At 39.0% G+C, this 21,473-nt stretch overlaps 1 protein-coding gene across 1 annotated transcript in view; it reads right to left on the bottom strand.

The window, feature by feature from the left end:
* Positions 1 to 21,473, bottom strand: part of KIF6 (kinesin family member 6) — a 417,374-nt gene that overhangs the window by 217,314 nt on the left and 178,587 nt on the right. The window contains exons 11-13 of the mRNA XM_081042893.1: positions 6,418 to 6,523; positions 5,034 to 5,172; positions 159 to 371 (exon numbers count right to left, since the gene is read on the bottom strand). Coding sequence (XP_080899019.1) covers positions 159 to 371; positions 5,034 to 5,172; positions 6,418 to 6,523 — 458 coding nt within the window. The remainder of the gene's footprint in view (positions 1 to 158; positions 372 to 5,033; positions 5,173 to 6,417; positions 6,524 to 21,473) is intronic.

Below are 21,473 nucleotides of genomic sequence, written 5' to 3'. Positions count from 1 at the left end.
TAGTAATAATAAAAATCGTAAGAATGACAATGGTGAATCAAATGATAAAATTGTAATGATTTACTCTTTTTACTTTTTACGTAGATATATAATTTATGCTAGTCTATGTTTTCTACTTAAGGTTACATAATTTCTATTTATAAATGAATATCACGGACCTGTTTTTCTCTGGAGCAAAGTGGATCTGTACCCCGAAGTGCTGGCTTCCTGGATCTGTGTGGAAGCTGAGGAAGACGTCCTTGGACCGTCTGGGTTCCCAGGGGGGAAGGGTGAGCTCTGTGAGTGTCTAAATTCATTTCTATCCACGCTAGATACGTGGAGAGCGTCTTGAGCTTTCTTCTTTTCCTTCTTTAACATATTGACCAGAATATCTGAGATTTGACTTAAGGATTTAGTGACTCCTGATTGATGGTAATAACCAAAACATGAATGTTTTAAATGGGATTAATATGCCCAACAATACGTATTTACTATTTGTCACATGGTAAAGACTGACTAAAGGAAGTCTTCAATTTCCTGAAGTCATAGATAGAGTTATGGCCAGTGTAGGAGGCTATTGGTCTTTCAATATGGTGCCATTACAGGAAAAGATAGCCAACCCAAAGGTCTTCAAAGTGTTCTGGGTGGAAACCAATTAAGCCTTAAATTTTTTGGAAAGGTTTCTAAAAAGTAAAATGAACACTGAGTAGCAGCAGGCAATGGAGTGATGCATATTTCATAGCTTAATCCAGGAAGCTGCTCAGGAGGAGAGAGGAGAGAGAATGCCAGAAACTGCCCAGCTGGCAGATCGGCCAAATCAATCCTGGTGACCAGAGCACGCCCATGTCCAACACGTGCTTAGTAAGAGCACATTCAAAGGGGGCTTTCAAGTCACTTTTTAAAAAGCACCATATTTTGCCGTGCATAATGCACACTTTTTGCCCAAATGTGTGAGGGAAAAATAAGCATGTGCATTATACATGGTTAGTACTAATTCTGTATCTATATAAATGTTTTTAATTCTTTTATTTATGCTTATGAGTTAAAAACGTAATCAATAAATAAATGCTAAAATTCCTTTATAATACAAAAAACAAGTACCTAAATATAAACAAATAAACATTTGAATTAAAAAATTAAAACGAAAAGAATTTTTTTCCACTGAAAGTTTGGGCCCAAAATGTGGGTGCGTGTTATACACTGGAGCACATTATACACGGCAAAACATGGTACCAATATTTGGTTCCAAATGGAACTGAAAAGAGGTAAATTATTAGTATTGATTTATCATTTAAAATGCACCTTTTGTAGGCCATTTAGATATACGAGGAGCACCGATGATAGGGATAAAATCATTCCCTTCTCCCCTACCTCACTGTTCTTTAGGTTCAGGATGTCTGGAACTCCAGGGGACTTTCGCTATCACTAAAAGGCAAGACTACAATCCCTCTTGAGAATGTCAGAACTCTAACTGCATGTGCAGTAAGATGAATCCAAGGCCTTCGCCATCCCTAGAGATGGCTTCATGAATCTTAGAGTTTGAAGAGCTATGAGGATGGTGCAGGAGAGAAGACCGATACTCAGCATGGCGGGGCGGCATCCAGGGACACTTATTCTTGGACAAGTAACATGGACATCGTTTGACCTCCATCTTCCTTCTCAGCTTTGACCCCAACTTTTGGATGTCTGGAACGATAAGCAGTTTTTCTCTCCCAATGTGGCTTCTGTTCTTTGCCTCCAAAAAGCGTGTACCCACCAAAGGTGTTCACAACCTCTGTCCTGTCTAAGCGTTGGCCTGATGGAGAAGAAGAACAGGGCTCTGCCCACAGCGTCCACTCCTCTTTGTACGTACCAAATTTCAACAGTATCAGGCATTTCGATTGGTTCACATAGTGCAATGGCAACGTCCTTTCCTTTACCCATTCAGTGACATTTATTGGAGCTTGTGCTATGTGCCAGACACTATTCCAGGCACAGGGAAAGAACAATCAAAAGGCAGACTCTCATGAAGCAGACGTCCTACTGGGGAAAGACAGACTACTTACACACACACAGGCTCACATACACACGAGTAAAAGTGCCAGATAGCTTACTGTAAAAAGGTCAAGACAGACTGAGCAGCTACTCTGCACTGGCTGCTACCCTTTGTAAGAGTGAATTTAAGCTGAGATCTGAATGACAAGAACCCACCAGAGAAATGGCTAATGCTAATATCTAAGCAGAGGAAACGGCTAATGCTGACACCCTACGGAGAAATGGGCTTGGCGGTAGTTCCCAAACAGAGGCTCTTTTACCACCCAGGGGACATGTGGCCATGTCTGGAGACATTTTTGGCTGTCATACCGGAGTGGGAGGTAGGTGCTGTTACAGAAGTCTAGCAGGTAGAGGCCAGAGATGCTGCTAAACATCCTACACGCATAGGACAGTCCCCACGACAACGAATTCTACAGCCCCAAAGATCGGTGGTGCTGAGGCTGAAAAACCCTGCGAGAGAACAACAGAAAGGTCACTGTGGACGAAGCCTAACACACACGTGACAGAGGCAGAAGAAATGCAGTCAGAGGGCTAGTCAGGGCCACGATTACACACGGCCTCGTGGTCTGATCAAGGAGTCTGAATTTTATTTTAAGTAGAATGGGAAGCCCCTGGAAGGTTTTAATCAGACAAACAATGTGTTCCAGTTGACATTTCCACCCCTTGCCCTATGCCTACCCCAAATGGATCTCCTGTGCTACCTTCCTTCCTCCCCTTCCCACGCTGTTTAACTCGGGCCTGTTTTTCTGTCAAGCTCTGTGTGCCGTATTAAATGACACGCTGTTATATGTCTTCTGAAGGGGTGTCTGAACTTTATTCAAACTGATGTCATGGACATGACATCATTTTCACTCTCTTTGCAAGAACCGTCAGTGTTGTTCACTGTCATTTTGGTTTCATTACTCTTTTGTTGAGCGCAAGTATTACCACTGTTTCCCCTCCTCCCCTGTAAGTCATGTCTTTCTTATTCCTCCTGATAGTTTTGGCCTTCATCGCTCTACAAAAAAAAAAAAAAAAAAGGTTTGAAAATATCCTCCAACCCGACTGTGAAAAATCAAAATTTCAGAAACCTTTCTTGGTCATTAGCCCTTGAGAAGTGTAAACTTCGTGAGGAGTAATTCTTAGCTGCTGTATTTCCTTCTTCTGAGTTTACCCCTTGTCTACAGAAGCACATCCACCGTTACATAACACTCTAGCGTGCTCATAGCACTCTCCACTAAATAATAATATCTTACTGGTTTTGCTCAGCACTCTGATATTAGAGGGGCAGGTCATATGCTCTCTTTCCTGAAGAGAAGGAAACGGCTTCACTGAACAGTTGTACAGCTAATGAATGGAGAGCTGGGGTGTCACTCTGTGGGTGAACTTCACGTTCAGGGTTGTTTTCACCATACTGCTTCCACCCCATCATTTTGAAGATGAGTCTCAGAAGGAAGGGACCCTGCTCCAGTTATTCACAGTCAAGAAAGAATCTTGTGTAGCCTCACATGAACAGTGTACCTGGATTTGCCAGTGGAGAAGAGAGATGACGTATATCTCTCTCTTTCTTACTCTCTTTCTTAAAATAAACATATATGAGCAAGCTTAGAACTGTTCCCTCTCTCTGTCATATCTCATTTCATCTCTCCTATATGTACAGACATTCATAAGCCCAGAAGGGGATTAAGAAGTTGCTAGGAGCATTTAGGGGAGAAGATCTTAAACTAGGATCAAGGCCAGGAAAAGAAGCAGAGCTCAGGTGGGGGCTGTGGCCAGGACTGAAATCTAGGCCGGGACCGTCCTGGAGGTGGATAGGGTAAGACAGAGGACAAGGAATGCACGGGTGACAGCACATGTGGGCAGCACTCACAGACAAGGGCTTGTGTGGGAGTATCGTTCACAGCTGAACCCACTGTTACTGGCCTGATAATAAAGCAGCTAAAACTCCCCTGAATCAGACATACAGGGTCTGCTAATCCTCAACGAAAATTAGAGACTGAAGTTAATCAGGCAGTGTGCCTACCTCGTATTTGTTTGTTTTTACCTCTTCAGTACTGGATTTCCTTCATGCAGGTTATTTTTATCCATTTTGCACTATATCTGAAGCTAAAATGCCTTTTAGTAATTTTTCAAAAACGAACACAAATATCTGTTCATAAATAATTTCTTGTGCGTGACTTTGTTAAAAAAAAAAAAGAGGCTGAAAATGTCATGAAAATGTCAAATCGTTTACAAGAAGCTTGAAAGATAAAATAAGAAACAATACTGAGGACAGGTTGGGGAGATCTGAGGTCTAACTCACCGGACAGGAGAGTGAGAAGTTCTTTACAAGTAACCACCTAGCCTGTCCCTAGAGGCAACTCCCACAGGCTGCTACCAGTTCAGCTCCCAAAATACACCACCTCCCAAAGCCCGTAAGACTTCTATCTTGAACACTCATCTGTCCTCACTTCCAAATTTGGGAACATTTGGAAGTGGAACCCAAAGCAGTAGATCTGGCTTTTAAATAAAAAGTTACGTTTAAATCAATCTCTGATCTTCATAAGCTAAATACCATTTGTCATTTTTCAGCCATCATTTGAGTTTCACCCACACGCCAGCCACAAATTCTGGGCCATGGTGAGGCTGTGGTCAGCCTGGTGTCCGGTCAGCTAGCTAAAGATAACCAGTTAACTTACTGGCTCCTGGCTCAGGACTAAAACAGAAAGAGCACCACAGAATAGTAACAAAAAAAAAAAATTTAAAGTTAAGAGATGGGATAAAAAAGCCCATACTTTTCAATAAACTGAAATTTTCCCTGCAATAGTAACTCCATCTGGCTAAAAACAAAGTCAATTTTTTTCTTTTCTAGCAACTCTGGTTTTCATTAGTTGCTCCATTTTGTTTGCTGAAGGGACATTTTACTTCTAAATGGAAAGAAACGATGTGACCTGGAAGCAGACTGGGGAGCCGGGTAATGTGGTCAGGGGGAAGACATCTGTGTTCCCACTCCCCGTTTAAGCCAGTAGAAGGAGAGTTTCTTATTGCCATAGAAAGGATACTGATTTCATTGTCTCTCTGCTGTAGAATATCTCGTAGCTTTTTATATTCTTCCTCTTTTAATGGTTCTTGGCAGTCTTGGTCTTTGATTTCGGAAGACACTGTGCTTTTTTCTTGGATCTTCTTGTCATTCAACAGTTTCTGTAAGATGAAGTACAAGTTAGTGTCCATACTTCTACTCCAAATCTCTTTAATTCTTTGACTCTCCCCACCTTTAACAATTCCTTGCACACATCAGACACGCACGTCTGTCATGCCGGTTCTCTGGTCCCCTTCCCCACATAAGAACGCAGGACATGGTGAGGCCAAACAGGAAAACCCACGGGGCCACAGATGGGGAGTCATACCACTGTATTCTCGCTGGTGGCTGGGTTGGAGAGACAGGAAGCAGGAACCACACGATCCGCAACCTGCCGTCCGCTTCTCTGCCAACCAACTAATCAAACCCCTAGCATAGCCACAGCAGTTATATTAGTGGCTAATGGCTAACTGGTAACAGCTGATGACCAACCACCCAGCCACAGCGGACGGCCATCTGATTACAGCTGATTACCATCTAATAACTGATCCAGCACCTTTCCACATTAGGCCAGGAGCTGGAAACTGCTCTCTAGGACTCTGTCCCCACGACATACCTCCTTGTCTTTTCAATGCAATTGCCTTGGCTTGGTATGTTTTCTCTCCCTACCTGTCCTCTCTCTGTCCTCCTTCCCCATTTCCCTCTCCGCTCTTCTTCCCTAAACTGGGAAATTCCTACTCACACATTATTTCCTCTCGAACTTCTTTCCCTGTCTCCATAACCCCATACCACTTTATAAAATAGCAGTTACCATGTGCTATAATTATTCTTTACATATCTGTCCTGTCCATGACTTACTTGTTCAACTTTGCCTTCCCTATGCCTGGCTCCCAGCAGACTCAACAACAAAAGTTTCTTATCTTAAAGAAGTATGCCAAATTGTAAGTGGGGTAGAAGTAAAGATTAATGACACGCCCACTGTGTCATCATAAAAGGTAAAACCTAAGGCAGAGGAAAAACTGAGGATTTATGTGGATAAATGAAAACTGCTGGGAAAAAATGAAGGACATGATTCTCTTGACAGAACGTGAAAATAAATGGTTTTTGAACATGGACCTATTCTGTGTAGAAGGTAGAGATTCCTGGCAAAAGAATTGGAAGTCCGTGGTCTGAGTTTATTCATTGGCAAGTAAGGTATAAGCTCTGAAAAAATTCAGTCAGAATCACAGCCTCGGTTAGAAGATCATACTGTTCTGGATGAATGAAGCTACGTCCTAACCTTTCAAGAGTTGGTCAACTAAGAAAGCTTTACTGCAGTCTGAACATCGCAGACGATGGCTTCTGCTAGAGGAAATGCTTAAATTTACCTTTAAATGATGGAAACAGTGATGAATTTTACGCATGTCAGCGCCAACCTCTAGTCTACTCTCTGGATCCTGGTCTTCCAAAAAGGATGTTATTAGTTTTTCCAGCCTAAAAATACATAATGCATGAGAAGCAACTATGAGCTAGAAACTTTAGAGATTCTAACAGCATTACTTTGTTGGTTAGCATTTGAAGTACAGGGTAGTGTTCCCACTTCTTTATGGGAATACGATAATCTGATTTGACTCTAAAAACTAAGGGGAAAGAAAGAAATTGACACATTGAAATCTGAAATGATGCAATTATTTGCAATTAATTTCTAATAAATTTTCATATGCAGCTTTCAATATAAGAATCATCTGATTTCTACAAAACATGAATTATAGCCCAGGTGAATTTCTATGTCCCTGTGCCTACCTGCAACTGCTAGAGAAAGCCATGAAAAAGTTTATTAATTTCATTAAAACTTCATAAATACTCAGCCTCAGCAATGACCTCAGTGTTGCTCCACAACCCTTTGAATCATTCCAGGTTGACTTACATTCTTCACAGAGGCAGTTTCACATCTTCCCACAGCTCCCAAGCCTATCACTACTCTTTCTTTCTCTATCAATAATGTTGCATGTCACTAGACTGAGACAGTCAAAGACGTTACACGTGGGCTCTTTTGGTTTCCTTTTCCTTCATCTTCGAGTGCTTATATGCCTACCACTCAGGCCCTCTTCCTTCTGTTACATATTTTGAATAATATCCTTCCTCCTTCTCACGACCAACTTCTCCCGCTGGGCTCTCTTTAGGCGTCTGCCAGGGTTACCTGATTTATTCCCTCCTTATCACCTTTTCGTACTGACTCCTTCCCCTTTGCTTACAATGATTTTCCTATTCTAAAACAAAACAAAACAGAAAGCAAAACACCTTTGGTGCTACTATTTAACCACTCTATTCTGCAGAGCTACTTCAGTTTATCTGTGATCATGACAGTCCACGTGGTATTCTAGAATCTGTGCAGCAGCTTGGCTCTGCCATTAGTTTATAAGCATCGTGAGGCCATGCTTGGCTTTTATTCATCTTTCTGTTCCCTCTCCCTCTCCCTGTATGAAAAGCAGCACACACATGCGGTTCTCAATACAACTATGTTAGTTAGTGGATTCATTTCCATGGAAATTATTCCCCTCTGTGTTGAGATGGAACTCTTCATAAGGAAGGTGTAAGCACGGCAATCAGTATCAGAGATGTTAAGTATCATAATAGAACAGCAGCATATCTGTCTCATTATGAAAATATTTGCATACTTTCAGCATCTTTTTTAATTGCACACATTTCCCCTCCACTGTTCCTATCAGCCCACTCAAACAAAATATGATTTCCATCATATAGCAGTTTTGGATTTTATTTTAATTTCTTTTTATAATCTGTGACATGTAACAGCTGATGTTTACAAGTGTGAGGCAATTTATATTGTAATTTTAAGGAGTTTTTTCAGGTGGAGGGATATTTTGTCATTTGTACTATGTGCTGATTGACAATGTTTCTTTGTAGAACAGAGCTTCAAACCACCAGATACACGGAGAGATTAATTTCTGATACAAATGGTTTTATGTTTTATATAAAACCTTACAAAATACATGTTTATGAAAAAAATCCAAACAATGCAGATGTGAATAAATTAGAAAGTAAACATTTCTCTCTTCCCCGTCATCCATCACCATTCCCATCTTCTTTATTCATTCTTGATACCTTGGAGAAGCTACTGTTATCAGTTCAAATATGTTCTTCTGGCTCTTAATGAAGCAGACACCTGTATCCATATGTTATTTGTGGATTTTGTTTCTGTTTATAAAAATGAGATCACACTATGAATAGTGTTCAGCGTCACTATTTTTTTAAACACTTTATCACAAATAATCTTGTATGTCAGTACACATATAATAGAGCTATTTCATTTTTAATAGCTACATAATATTCCACAGTATAGGTATACTGATCCTCTCATAATACGTATGGAGGCAACATATTCCCAGTTGTTTCTTTCCTTTGTAACTCACGAGAAGGCCTGGGTCTATAATTCCCACTTAATGAGTCATCAAAAAATAGTAATGTTCATTACTTGCATTTTCCCTGAATACTTGGCAGAAAGCCTGGAACTTTGAAAGTCACCATTAGTTCGAAGATATACCCATTTTCTGGAGTAAAAGCATTTTGTGGTTTCTGGTGTCCATAAAATTTCCAACAGATAATATCAGGGTAGAATCAATGGTTAACCAATTGATTTTTCCTTCTTGCTTTTTCTTTGGAAAAATCATTTCTTCTGTACAGTTGGATGATAAAGTATATAATCTAGGAAACATTCCCTGGAAGAGGGCTGAAGTGAAATCCTAGTTCACAAGAAAGCATTGTAAGACCCAAGCCTGATGGCTGGGTGAATGACCACTGGCGAATCACTCAGTCTCACCGGGCTTTGGCTAATGAAATACATCAAGACTCTTGTCTCACACAATAATAGTATAGGGTACAAAGATTACCAGGGACATGATGCAAAGAAATGGTTAAAACTTTCTTCCTAACTGAAAGAACTGGTTTACCATTTCTGGGACTCTAAGAATGAAAATCAGAACTTTTGATGCACAATTTTTTTTCCCTCAGTGCTTGAGACCACAGAGCCCCTTTCTTATCTAAAGATAAGAAAAAGGCCTGGTCTTTCATTTACACATTTGATGTATTGTTGAATTTATTTTCTTATTAACCGAGGACGTGGTCTAATAATTAAAATTCAGTAAAATGCCGAATTCAAATGTTTCCGACGTATTCCTCTAATAGGTGAGTGAACGATTGACCCCAAATTCCCTGCATTTTCCTATCTCCAAAAATAGTTCCCAAATGCCATATCTAGTCACTACTCCCACTGAGGGGTCTCCCAGCTGCTAGAACCCTGCTGGACAGTGAAGAACTGTTTGCAGAAAAGGCTCTCTAAGGAGGTCAAGTGAATACAATAAAGTCTGTTCTTTAGGAAAAGCCCAAGTAAACAAGAAACTTTACTTTTTCTCTACTTTCACTGAGAGAAAAGAAGGAAGAGAAAAAAAACCCTGGGAGATAAGTTAAAAAAAAATGTATGAGATTTGACAACTAAGTTTGCGAACTCATCCTAGAAAAGGTGCTATATACCTCACTGCTGAATATCACTGTGGTCACCTTCGAAGTCCTCCCCTTGGGAAGCTATGCACTGATGCCAGTGCCTAGTCCCCCCTTCAAAGCAATATGGGGAACTTTTCTGGAATGGCCATCAGCGCTGTCGTTGTATTATCTTTGATGTCCTGAATGTCATCAAAATGTCTTCCTTTCAATATTTCCTTTATCTTCAGGTAAAGAAAGAAGTCACTGGGGGCCAGATCAGGTGAGTAGGGAGGGTGTTCCAATGCAGTTATTTGTTTACTGGCTAAAAACTCCCTCACAGACAGTGCTGTGTGAGCTGGTGCATTGTCGTGATGCAAGAGCCATGAATGGTTGGCGAAAAGTTCAGGTCGTCTAACTTTTTCACGCAGCCTTTTCAGCATTTCCAAATAGTAAACTTGGTGAACTGGTTGTCCAGTTGGTACAAATTCATAATGAATAATCCCTCTGATATCAAAAAGGTTAGCAACATCGTTGCAACAAGTTCACGAACTTCATTGTCAGACCTTCATATACCATTCAGTTCTAGTTCATATGGATGGGAAAGATCACAGATAACCTCTGTGTGTCTGATATACAACCTGCCTGCCGGTTGGCGACTCTCCCTATCTGCACCACACTGACTGCTAATGAGACACCTCTAGCCTGCAGCCTAGTTCAGCAACTTGACGGTATTATAGATTTTAATACCTGGCCACATAGCAAGAATTGACCATATTTCCTAATATGTGCTTTTCCCCCTTGAGACCACTGTGTTCCTTTCTTTCTGTTCTCAATATTTCTTGCCCAAAAGTAAAGTTTTGCCTGCAGCCGTATTTGTGTGGAAATTTACATCTAATAGTGTGAATACAAAAGGAAAGCAGGTTCATTATCGTTAACAACAGCTAATATTCCTTGAATAAGCATGAAATGCTAGACACTGTTCTGTGCCTTTGCATACATCATTTCCTTAATCCTCACAGCAGGTAGAGGAGATAAGTGCTATTATTATCCTCATATTATAGGTGAAGAAACAAAATACTGTTTGTTCATTTTTACAAAAATGAGATTACACTCTGAATAGTGTTCTGCACCATTATTTTTCTAAACAATTTATCACACATAATCTCCCACATCAGTAGATATATAGTAGAGCTATTTCATTTTTAATGGCCATGTAGTATTCCACAGTACGAATGTACTGGTACCATATCCACTCGAATTCTTTGAAGAGCTAAATAGGTGAATAGACCACCAGGAAATAACTGAGTAGCAGTTGCTTAGATCTTAACAACGCCAGGGACCATCATAATTTATAACAGCAAAAGAAGTTAGAAAAGAATCAGAATGCACCATACTATGAAATTAGTTAAATAAATTATGGTATAGTTATATACATAGTTAAGCAACTATTTAAAATTATGGTGAAGAGAGATTTATATTTACTGACATTAAAAATACTTATACTATATTATGACAGGTTAACGATGAATTCCTTTGCAAGGATTCTGCAAGTACCCTGTACCATACCCAAAGTGACAGAAGAGAAGAGACAAGGAAGGAAGGAAGGAAAGAAGGAATGAAGGACGGAAGGAAGGAAGGAAAGGAAAGGAAGAAAGGAAGGAAAGAAGGGAGGGAGGGCAGCAGTCTGGAGACTTTTGCCTGGTTGCATTTGGCTCAAGAACTTTTATTATCTCCCTATGATAAAGGAGACTAGAGATCCAAGCTAAACTTGCTCTTCTATAATATTTTTATGATGATGTTACATTTAACTGTTTATTAAATTAACTTCATTGTTTATACATTGAATGTGATTATGTTTTCATTATTCTGAAATCATCTTTAAAAAAATTTTTTGTGTGAACATTTTTCCATCAGCATTAGCTTCTAAAAATGGGCTGGAAGCCATATCACTGTGGTACTAATTGTAGGAAAGTTAGAGAAAAGAGGAATAGGACATCAGTAAGAAGAGCATACCTACACTGTGGCGTGGAAACCCTGGCTGGTTCTAAACCCCTGGGGTAGCTCTGAGAAGTGTGCCCCAGGGAGTGGGAGGGGAGCACGCCTTTGTAATTGGGGGACAAGATGATAGAAGTGTGGCACAGCACAGTATTACTCCAGGGAATTTACTGAAGACAAGGCTAGGGGCTGAAAAGTGAAAGAACCTTGTCCTCTGATACGGAGCTGGAAAGAGTGAGGTAGATAAAAAAACATAGACACAGACAATAATTTAGTGGTTACCAGAGGGTAAGGGGGTGAGGGGAGGGATGAGGGTAAAGGGGATCAAATATATGGTGATGGAAGGAGAACTGACTCTGGGTGGTGAACATGCAATGGGATTTATAGACGATGTAATACAGAATTGTACACCTGAAATCTATGTAAATTTACTAACAATTGTCACCCCAATAAAATTAATTAAAAAAAAATACCCCAGTTGGTGGGTCAGGGATGTTTTGTGGTAGAATCATGGAAATGCCTGGTATTCTTGAGCTGATAGTCCTTAGTTCATCCAGCTTCTCACTGGTTCTGGGAGAGGAGTAGGCAGCTCATTCCAAAGAGCTAGCTAGGAAGGAGTTCTGATTTAAGACCCTAACTGGTATCATCTATACCAAAAGTATCCAAATATGCCTGACCGCTGCCAGTCATTTTGCCACTAAAGATGGCTCCACCAAGGATGGGTTGTCTCTGACAGGGTTGAGCAATGCAGATACTGACAAACTATAGTTACATATTAACAGGAGCAAAGACCTCTAAAACAGCTGGGTAATAGTGATAAAGTTATAAAAGGAAACTTGGTAACTCTTAACGTCTAGGAATATAAGGATTAAATAGGAAGAATGGGAGAATAGTTACACAATTTTAAAAAATTGATCAAGGTGGATAAGAGATATAGCTGAACGATTAGGTTGAATGATCTCAACTGTGAACTAATTTACCACCCAATATGGGTCACAAATTTCTCATCTGTAAAATGTGTAAAAAAATATCATCTCTAACTTTTTAAGCTCAATGAAATAAGACAACGCAAGGAATTAAAGGGAGGGTATTTATTGCCTGGACAATTAATGCCTTGCCATTCAAAGTGTGAACAGTAGGCCAACCTCATAGACATCACCTGGGAGCCTCTGAGAAATGTAGAATTCAGGACCATACCAGACCCACTGAACCAGAATTCAGGCGCCATCTCAGACCTGCTGAGTCTGCAATTAAACATTCCCAGGTGATCTGAGCACACACTAATTATTTAAGAAGCATTACAAGGCAACCTGTTGTTGAATGTTGAATCAAGAAGATACACACATCTGGGCCGCCCCGGTAGCTCAGGCGGTTAGAGCTCCATGCTCCTAACTCCGAAGGCTGCCGGTTCGATTTCCACATGGACCAGTGGGCTCTCAACCACAAGGTTGCCGGTTCGACTCCTGCAAGGGATGGTGGGCTGCGGCCCCTGCAACTAGCAACAGCAACTGGACCTGGAGCTGAGCTGCGCCCTCCACAACTAAGACTGAAAGGACAACAACTTGACTTGGAAAAAAGTCCTGGAAGTACACACTGTTCCCCAATAAAGTCCTGTTCCCTTTCCTCAATACAATCTTTAAGAAAAAAAAAAAAAGAATATACACACATCTTTTCAGACCTGGAGACCAAACAAATACCTGAAACGTTAAATGAAACAGTAACTAACATCCTTCGGTGGTCAACCATGTCCTGGCCACTGTGCTAGTGACTTTACTATGTTTTCTTATTAAGTGGAAAAACAATTACAGATATCATGGTCAGGCTGTCTTTATAACTGCCTTCTCCCAGTATTTCAGTATTACTTTTACTGAACATCCATTACACACTAGGCACTCTCTCATGTATTTTGCTATTCATCTGTACCATAAACCTATAAATTATTTTACCTCTTTCATAGATGAGGACAGGAAAGCTCAGAGAAGTTAAGTAATTTGCATATTGTTACAAAGTTGGGGAATGGAAACACTGTCTTCTGAATCAGGAACCCCCAATTTTCCCACACATATCACAAAGCCTCTTAACCATTCAGGAAAATGTCTTCTCCTTTGCCATAATCCCTGGTATACTAAATTTGTATTTTCAATTCAGAACCTTCCTGCAGACGTTTTTTGAAACAAGTAAAGATGCAAACAGCAAGGTCAATGAGATCATCAAATAGACTTTGTGTCTTGCATCTCAAAACAAAAAAAAAGAATTTTTGGTTCTTGAAACCCAATGGTGGTGGGGGGGACGGGGCAAAAGAAGGCCTTACTTTGACTTTGCTAACATGACAGGCTTCTTTTACGGGGTACGACCTTTTAAAACATACAGTGTTGGGATAGCATGTAATTTACAACAGGAAAGTTCAGATAAGAATAATAAATTCACAATTTATGATTAACTACAATCCACAGGACATGAAAAACTGAAGGTTGAGATTGTGCCAACAGGACTACGACCAAAGGAAACTATACAAATATTTTTCAGGGTCATTAGTTTCATGTTTGTTTTTTGTTAGACTCTGCTGAAAGAAGTATTCCCAACTGGCTTAAAGGTCGTTACTTAGAGATTCTTTTTCTTTTAGAATTCTCTGGTCTGTGACAAATATTATATACATTCTACACTCCCCTAGCCCTAATCAGTAAAGTGAAAGACATGGCCCCTCGTGTGCAAGACACTGAGTTCAACGTCAGCCACTTTGTTGGAATAAACCTTTTTTCCTATCAGTAGAGGCCAGACAGTTCATGATTTTGGTGATACAGAGGAAATTTCTGCGCAGTTTCTTCTATTCAAGATGTATATTAGGTAATGCATATTTCCTTTACCTCCACAAAAGCAGTTATATGCATATGGCACCTCAAATGCAGAGTTTCACAACTGCTTGATACTTTTAGTGTTTTGAAATAGCAAATGTGACAAATCTCAGTCAAAATCCAAACTGGTTTGCCTCTTTAATGGTGAAGATGTAGCCTATTAACAGGGAAATGCATCTGTGGCCATGTAATTCAGTTGATGGAATCTTAAAAACTCTTTCAAAGAAATTTTTAAATAAACTAAAACAACTTTAAAGATACTAAAGACGTATTTTAAAAGCTCTTTCAGAATGCAATGATGAAGGCTTTTGAAAAGTTATAAAAATTAATTCTGATTTTTGTCAATCCAGATAGTCATACATCAAATTTACTTAAGGCTGTATATATTACGTTGGTGCAAAAGTAATTGTGGTTTGAAAGGTTAAAAATGGTTGCAAAAACCGCAATTACTTTTGCACCAACCTAATACAAGTATCTTGATATGATTAAACATTTTGACTTCGGTAGACATAGAAAGGCAGTAGTTTTGAACAAATGCAAACAAAAGATGAAAATAACAAATTAACCAATCCATAGATATTAATAACTCCCTCTTTAAATTCTCCACGTAGTTTTTGAGCTCCTTGTTTGCTATAGGCAAATACTATCTCATTTGTGTTTAATGTAAACATGAATGCTCATCTACATAAATACATAATAAATAAGAAATTGATTTACAGGGAAGAGAATGGCAGTATGGTAGGATGGGGGGCAGAGAAGCTAGGTAGTAAGCAGGATAGCTGGTGGCAGGAAAATATAAAAGACAAGTCACATGCAGGAAGATAGAAATGACAGTCAACAGAAACAAGGTAGGAAAGGTTTCCTGTCATTATGGCAGAGACTGAAAGAGTTACAAGGGAAGTTAAACTGGGCTAAAGCTTACAGAAGAGTGCAGCAGAGAGACAGATACCTAGGGAAAGGACTAGGAAAAAAGAATCAGATTAGAATGTGGAGAAACTACCGAGAGCTCCTCTGAGGAGAACACTGGGGACAGTAAGCAGATGGGAGTCAGAGGCGCAGGAGAAGAAAGGTGAGACGGAGGAAGGAAATGGGGAGGTGGGAGAACAAGGATAGCGAGGTGGGGAAAGAAGAGAAAGGGAGAGGAGAGAAATACCACAGATAGATAAAATCAGAATGTACCCACGGAAAAAGATTTATTGGGAAATTTGGAGAAACAGGTCCAGTTGGAAATGGACTGGGCTCTATATAGCTCCATGGTTAAAGTTTCCCAGCTATAGACTTTCCTTCATTAATTTGAAGGAATAGTGAAAGCTCTATCCATCCTTTGCTCCAACTCTCTGAACTCTTTTTCTGTAATTCTGTCTTGTACGAAATTACATTTGTAGACAACATTAAAGTTTAAAGAGAAACATTTCTCAGCTGGTTCTTTTAGCAAACTTCTAAATAATGGTTTGTATACAAAAATGCAGAATATATGTATATTTTTAATTAGACAGAAAACTTGTAATAGTTTGAAAGACAAATTTCAAAAGATTTCATTACGTAAAAGTACAAAGCCAATCATTGTGGGTATGTTCCCATTTGATAAAAACTAATTTACTTTATTCTATCATATGGAAAATAGTATATAGCTGTTTGCAAACACGTGTTCTTGCAATATTAACCTAAATCAAATTTATGTAAATTGAATCATACATTATTATTGAGTTTTATATTAAATCGAAGATGGGTTTACAAGGTAAAGACAGAGAGACCCTAAGATGTGATAAAATCACATTAAGGACTACTGAAAACTTAAAAAATTAAATGTTTAAAAAAACGACCACTAAATTATTAAAACAATGATGCAGGGCCTCTACAAAGAAAAGCACAAATTTAGAACAGGAACAAAGAGGACATCATACTGGGAGTCTTAACATGCTTCTGAATGGAAAGATGTAGAACTGTAGCCTCTCCCTAAATTTATCAAGAAAAGTTAAAGTAAGTCCAATTAAATGTCCCAATGCATTTTCCCCCCAGAAAAAATACATAGACACACATAACCCACAAAATTTCATATATATTTTTCGGGTGAAGGGTCCACAAATCCTCCAAAATCTATGCATGGACCCCATAGAACCTCTGTTTAGAGCTGTACATATATATTGATATGAGAAGGTATAAAAATTGAATGAAAAAACCAGGTTAAAATCCAGTAAATAAAGTATGAATCCATTTTTATTAAAACACATATTTATATTGAAGGATTATTTTGGAAGATTACAACTAAATAATAACAGTTATTATCTTTGAGTGCTGGATTTATATGATTTCTCTTTTTTCTTTTTCTTTATTTGTCCATTATCACTTTTCCACAATGAACACGAACTGTTTATAAAATAAAAAAATTATCAAACTCCTACAATTCTCACATCCAAATTTAAAAAATAGATAACATTCTAAAACTTAATTTATAACAATTCCAGTTACTTTCCTTGAGGACAGAGCTATGGGAGAGAGACTTACCCCTTATTAGTTATTAGTTATACCCCTTATTAGTTATTACCATGTTTCCCCCAAAATAAGGCCTGGCTGGACAATAAGCTCTAATGTGTCTTTTGAAACAAAAACTAATATAAGACCCGGTCTTATATATTATGCTACGCTACGCTACGCTATAATATAATACTGGGTCTTATATTAATTTTTGCTCCAAAAGATGCATTAAAGCTGACTGTCTGGCTAGGTCTTATTTTCGAGGAAACACGGTAGGTCCTTGAAATGAAATCCACAGTTTAAACCCAAGGCCGTTCCTCTGTTGCTTCCAGATGGTTTGATTTGTTGATATGATCTACTTACTTATTTTATGGTCCTGATTACAGTGGTTGGTGGCTATTTCTGCATTTATTTATCCATCCTTTGAGCAAGCTATCAGGAACCAGGTGTTAGACGTTTGCTGTAATTTATTATTTCCACAAGTGCACATTTTCACACTGTGGTTTTTCTTCACATGGCATTAGCTATATAAAACTAATTAGAACAAACATTTGTTTCAGGAAGTCTTTAAAAATATCCAGCTCCATGTATATGCAAACTTTTCCTGTGAAAAGGTTATTGGGGAAAGCAAGAAAGAAATACAAATATTCCTGATTGTGATGAAAGTTCTCATTCCTTCTTTTAAAATAATTCCCTGGAGCTCACAAAACCCAAAAGGCGATAACAAAAAGCAAAAAGACTTAACACTGAGAAAGCATTAAATAACTGGAAGAATGAAGGATATGTTCATGCTTTCACACTCAAGACTTTCTAATTTAGCATCAAGTACTTGGACTTCCCATGAAAGAGTTGTACAGGCCAAAAGAATCCAATGCGTCAACCAAAGTCCAATCGATGGAATTGCCATTCATATCTCATCCTTGCTTAAAATCTGTTTTCAATATTCATTCATTTAGTCTATTAGAGCCCAAAGCACTTACACTTCAGGAGAATAAAATAATCATTGAAGTACAGAAACAGTCCTGAGATGGAGACAGGCTTTTTAAATCATGTTAGATAACTACGTCTTAAGAGCTCACGTGCTTCCATAAACTACCCAAGGAGAATTAACACAAACTGTAGACCACGATTTTAGTTTTGGTTTTAATGTCTTCAAAATGTAATGTGAGGCCCAAAACCACTTTGTACCGAAGTGGGGAAAGCTCATTTGCAATGAATTATATCTCATGAATGATTTCAGAGATGTGATTTCTTATAAAATAAGAGAGACAGCATTAGCTATTAATGGCCTCGGGGATATTTAATCCACAAAGCTTAGGTTATTGCTTTACAGCTAGCCATTACTAGAAGCTGGGGAAAGCATGCCTGGGATACAAGAGATCTAAATTCAGGACATTAGCAGATACCCTGTCAATTTATTTTTTATTTTTATTTTATTTTTATTTGTAATATTGCTTGATTACTTGGGCCTCTTTAGGTAGTGTAAACCAACTGTTCGGTAAATACTGACCATGGTACAAAATGCTTCTCAATTTTCTATCCACTGAGACATTTTAGAAAATAACTATATTTGGAGCTTAAATTTGTCACTGCATAAAGGGAGCTTCTAAGAAGATAGGGGATAAAAATCAAGAATGTGCTGACTCTTTCATTTTACATTTATTCAGAGAGCATTTACTGACTGCCTACCATGAACCAACCGGGTGCTGGAGTCACAGAGACAAATAAGACACATCCAAGTCTATTCATCTTAACTTCCCCTGGATCTTGATCTTTAAAAATCTTTGAGGTGGTGTTCAACAGGATTTTTTTTTAAAAAAAGGTAAAAAACACAAATACAATTATCTGTTTATAAGGCAAAATTATTCATGGAAATCAGGCAAACAAAAGTAAAAACCCTGATCATATGAAACAAAACTGAAATAAGGTTACAAATATTGTATCGGGCATACTTACACTAAAAAATTATTTTTGTTTATGTAAAATTCAAATCCAATTGGATGTCCTGCATTTTTATTTGCTAGACGTGGCCATCCCAAGCTGAAAACCAGAAAGACTGCAGGCTTTCCAGCTTCAAGTTGGCCTGTGGGTGCACGCTGCTGGGGTTTGTGGACCCCAGCACATTGGAGGGCCGCCACCACTGCTGTTGGTTAATAACCCGTTCACTAATAATAAGGATAGGCAAGGCCCAACTGTTGTTTCCTGAGAGAATAAAAATGCACTGCAGGCTTTGCTCATAGTATTCAAATGTTTCCCCAGTAATAATAATAATATACTACATTTTCAATTGATTTTAAAACTACAAATTCAGAGAGCTATAAGACTTTTAGAGCTCTTAGAGAGCCAGAATTTGTGAAGGCTGATTTCCTCAGGAACAAATCCAACTTGGGAGAGATCTTTTCTAAGTCACGTCACTTCTCTGGATCTGTTTACGAATCTATAGCATAAGGAAACCAGACCACGGCTTTGCTCACATTGACCCCTCCTCTATCTGAACTGTTCTCCCTGTCCAGCTTTGCTTTTCTCAGTCGTGTCTTAAGTCGTGGGTCCGTGAAAAGTCATGTCTGATCTTCCCGCTGAAAAGTCATTTCTGTCCCTCCAATGGCCCCAGTACTTCTCTTGTTCAGGTACCACTTTTCAGCTTACATCATAGACACTTAGACTTGTCCTGTCTCCCTTACAAGACTGAAGTTCTCCAAAGCCCGAATCTGTCACCAGATTGTATTCCTCACCCTGCCATCCCACCACGAGGTAACTCATTTTGCTTACTGCCCCTACTATGGAGCTGAGGATGCAGCCTTTCTGTGTCTTTGAGGAAGGCAGCCTTTTTAGGGGCATTTTGCAGGTGTCGCTGCCTGAGAATTTTCTGATTCATGTCAGACCCTCTAAAAATCCCTGCCTTTGTACTGATCTGTGCAGCAGCAAACGGGAATAGAAATAGCTAAAGCAATGAAAATACGATTGCATACATTCCTGAGGTTGTGTAATTGCAGTAGGAGGTCTTTGCAGTTTAAAAGGCTGATTGGGGACACTTATGAACTGAGCAGATAAGTTGCCTTTACAACAAAAATATGGATTCACATTCAACTGGGATGCAGGGCCAATGTGGGTCAGAGGGGCAGCTCACCTGAGTCAGGAGACAAGGCAGAACCAGAACCATGAAAGAAAGAGTATCTGAGCCAGGATCAGAAGAAATCCTAGGAGAGGAACCATAGCTAAAAGGAGATCCACATAATAAGTTATTACAAACCTACATATTATTTGCAAGCAATATTTACGAAAGTGAGTTTAAGTCATAGTGTTTCTTTTATTTTGATTTTTAAAAAAGAACACTGAGAATGCCAGAACATAAATATCAAACTCCAACCATTTAGAAACAAATACTGTGTGACCTTTGCTTTCCTGGCCCAGTGAGAACACACAATACTCTGGAGATTCAAAGCCCAGCTCAGCCACGGAAGAAAGTTCTGCTCAGCACCTGAAGAGGGGCGTGGGGCAGACATGGGCAGGGCAGGGTCATCCAGAGCGTTCCCAAAGAGTCAGGAGTGTCCTGTGTTTGCGAGATCGGCATGAGGTGATCCCAGGGTTTCTCCCCAGCCATCTGAGCTTCTAGTTGTGTGACATTCAACGGAAGCCATGTGAGAACATATTTCTGTGAAATCAGCGATACTGACTGAAACAAACGAAAAATCCAATACATTTCCGCTCTTCTTCTCTGGCTGATAACAATGAAGAATGAAGGAATGAACTTCGGAGAAGTTAGTTATTTGACCCAAATGGTGGCTAAAAGAATAATTAGGATCTGTCCCTGGGATTTTTCGTAACTACCTCATAGGTTAGTGGCCCCATGATTACTTGAACTGTGAGGAATTTCATTACTGGCACGAACTCTTGAGTTTTATCAGCTGTGGTTACTTCTACATAAACTGTCTCATATGAAAATAAGCACTGGTTCATATACTTCGAATACACCAAAAAATGAGCCATCGGCAATGGGTGGATTATTTACTTTATGGCCCTGTTCTCTGTCTTAGTTAGGAAGCCAATCCCTCAGGATGGAAAGAGGGATACATTTCCCCACCAGGAGAAACATACAAGTCCTCTCCTTATCTTTTATCAGACATTCCAGATCAGACCATTTCTATGTGGCAGAGCCAGAGTGAATGAACAACAGTAAAAAAATCCGGAATTCCAGATAGGACTTCGTTTCTTATAATGAACAATACAGAAAAAACAAGCCAATTCTAGAATATTGCTTGCACTGCGCCATCAGACTCCTTAGAAGCAGATGAAGGTTTACGTCATCACTGTAAACCTCACCTCTTTGTGGCAGAAAAAACCAAGATTCTAATGCGGACTCTGCATCTCATCTTGCTAGCTGAACGCTATTTACCTCATGAAGTTATTGTGGAATTTTTATTAGACTATGTATGTAAGAATTGTAATGCAATGTCAATTGGCAAATGCTTGATGAATGGCATGTACTTTTTATCATAATTATTACTACATGTTTGCTGAGTGATCTGATTATAACTTATTAAAAATGGGAGGTTAACATATTGTATGCTTAATGTATTTTTAAATACCTTTATTTTATCTGATCATAAAATGAACGCATGTCCAAT

This window comes from Rhinolophus hipposideros (assembly GCF_964194185.1).
Source record: "Rhinolophus hipposideros genome assembly, chromosome: 3".
Classification (NCBI taxonomy): Eukaryota; Metazoa; Chordata; class Mammalia; order Chiroptera; family Rhinolophidae; genus Rhinolophus; species Rhinolophus hipposideros.
This window is presented reverse-complemented; position numbering and strand designations above follow the sequence as displayed.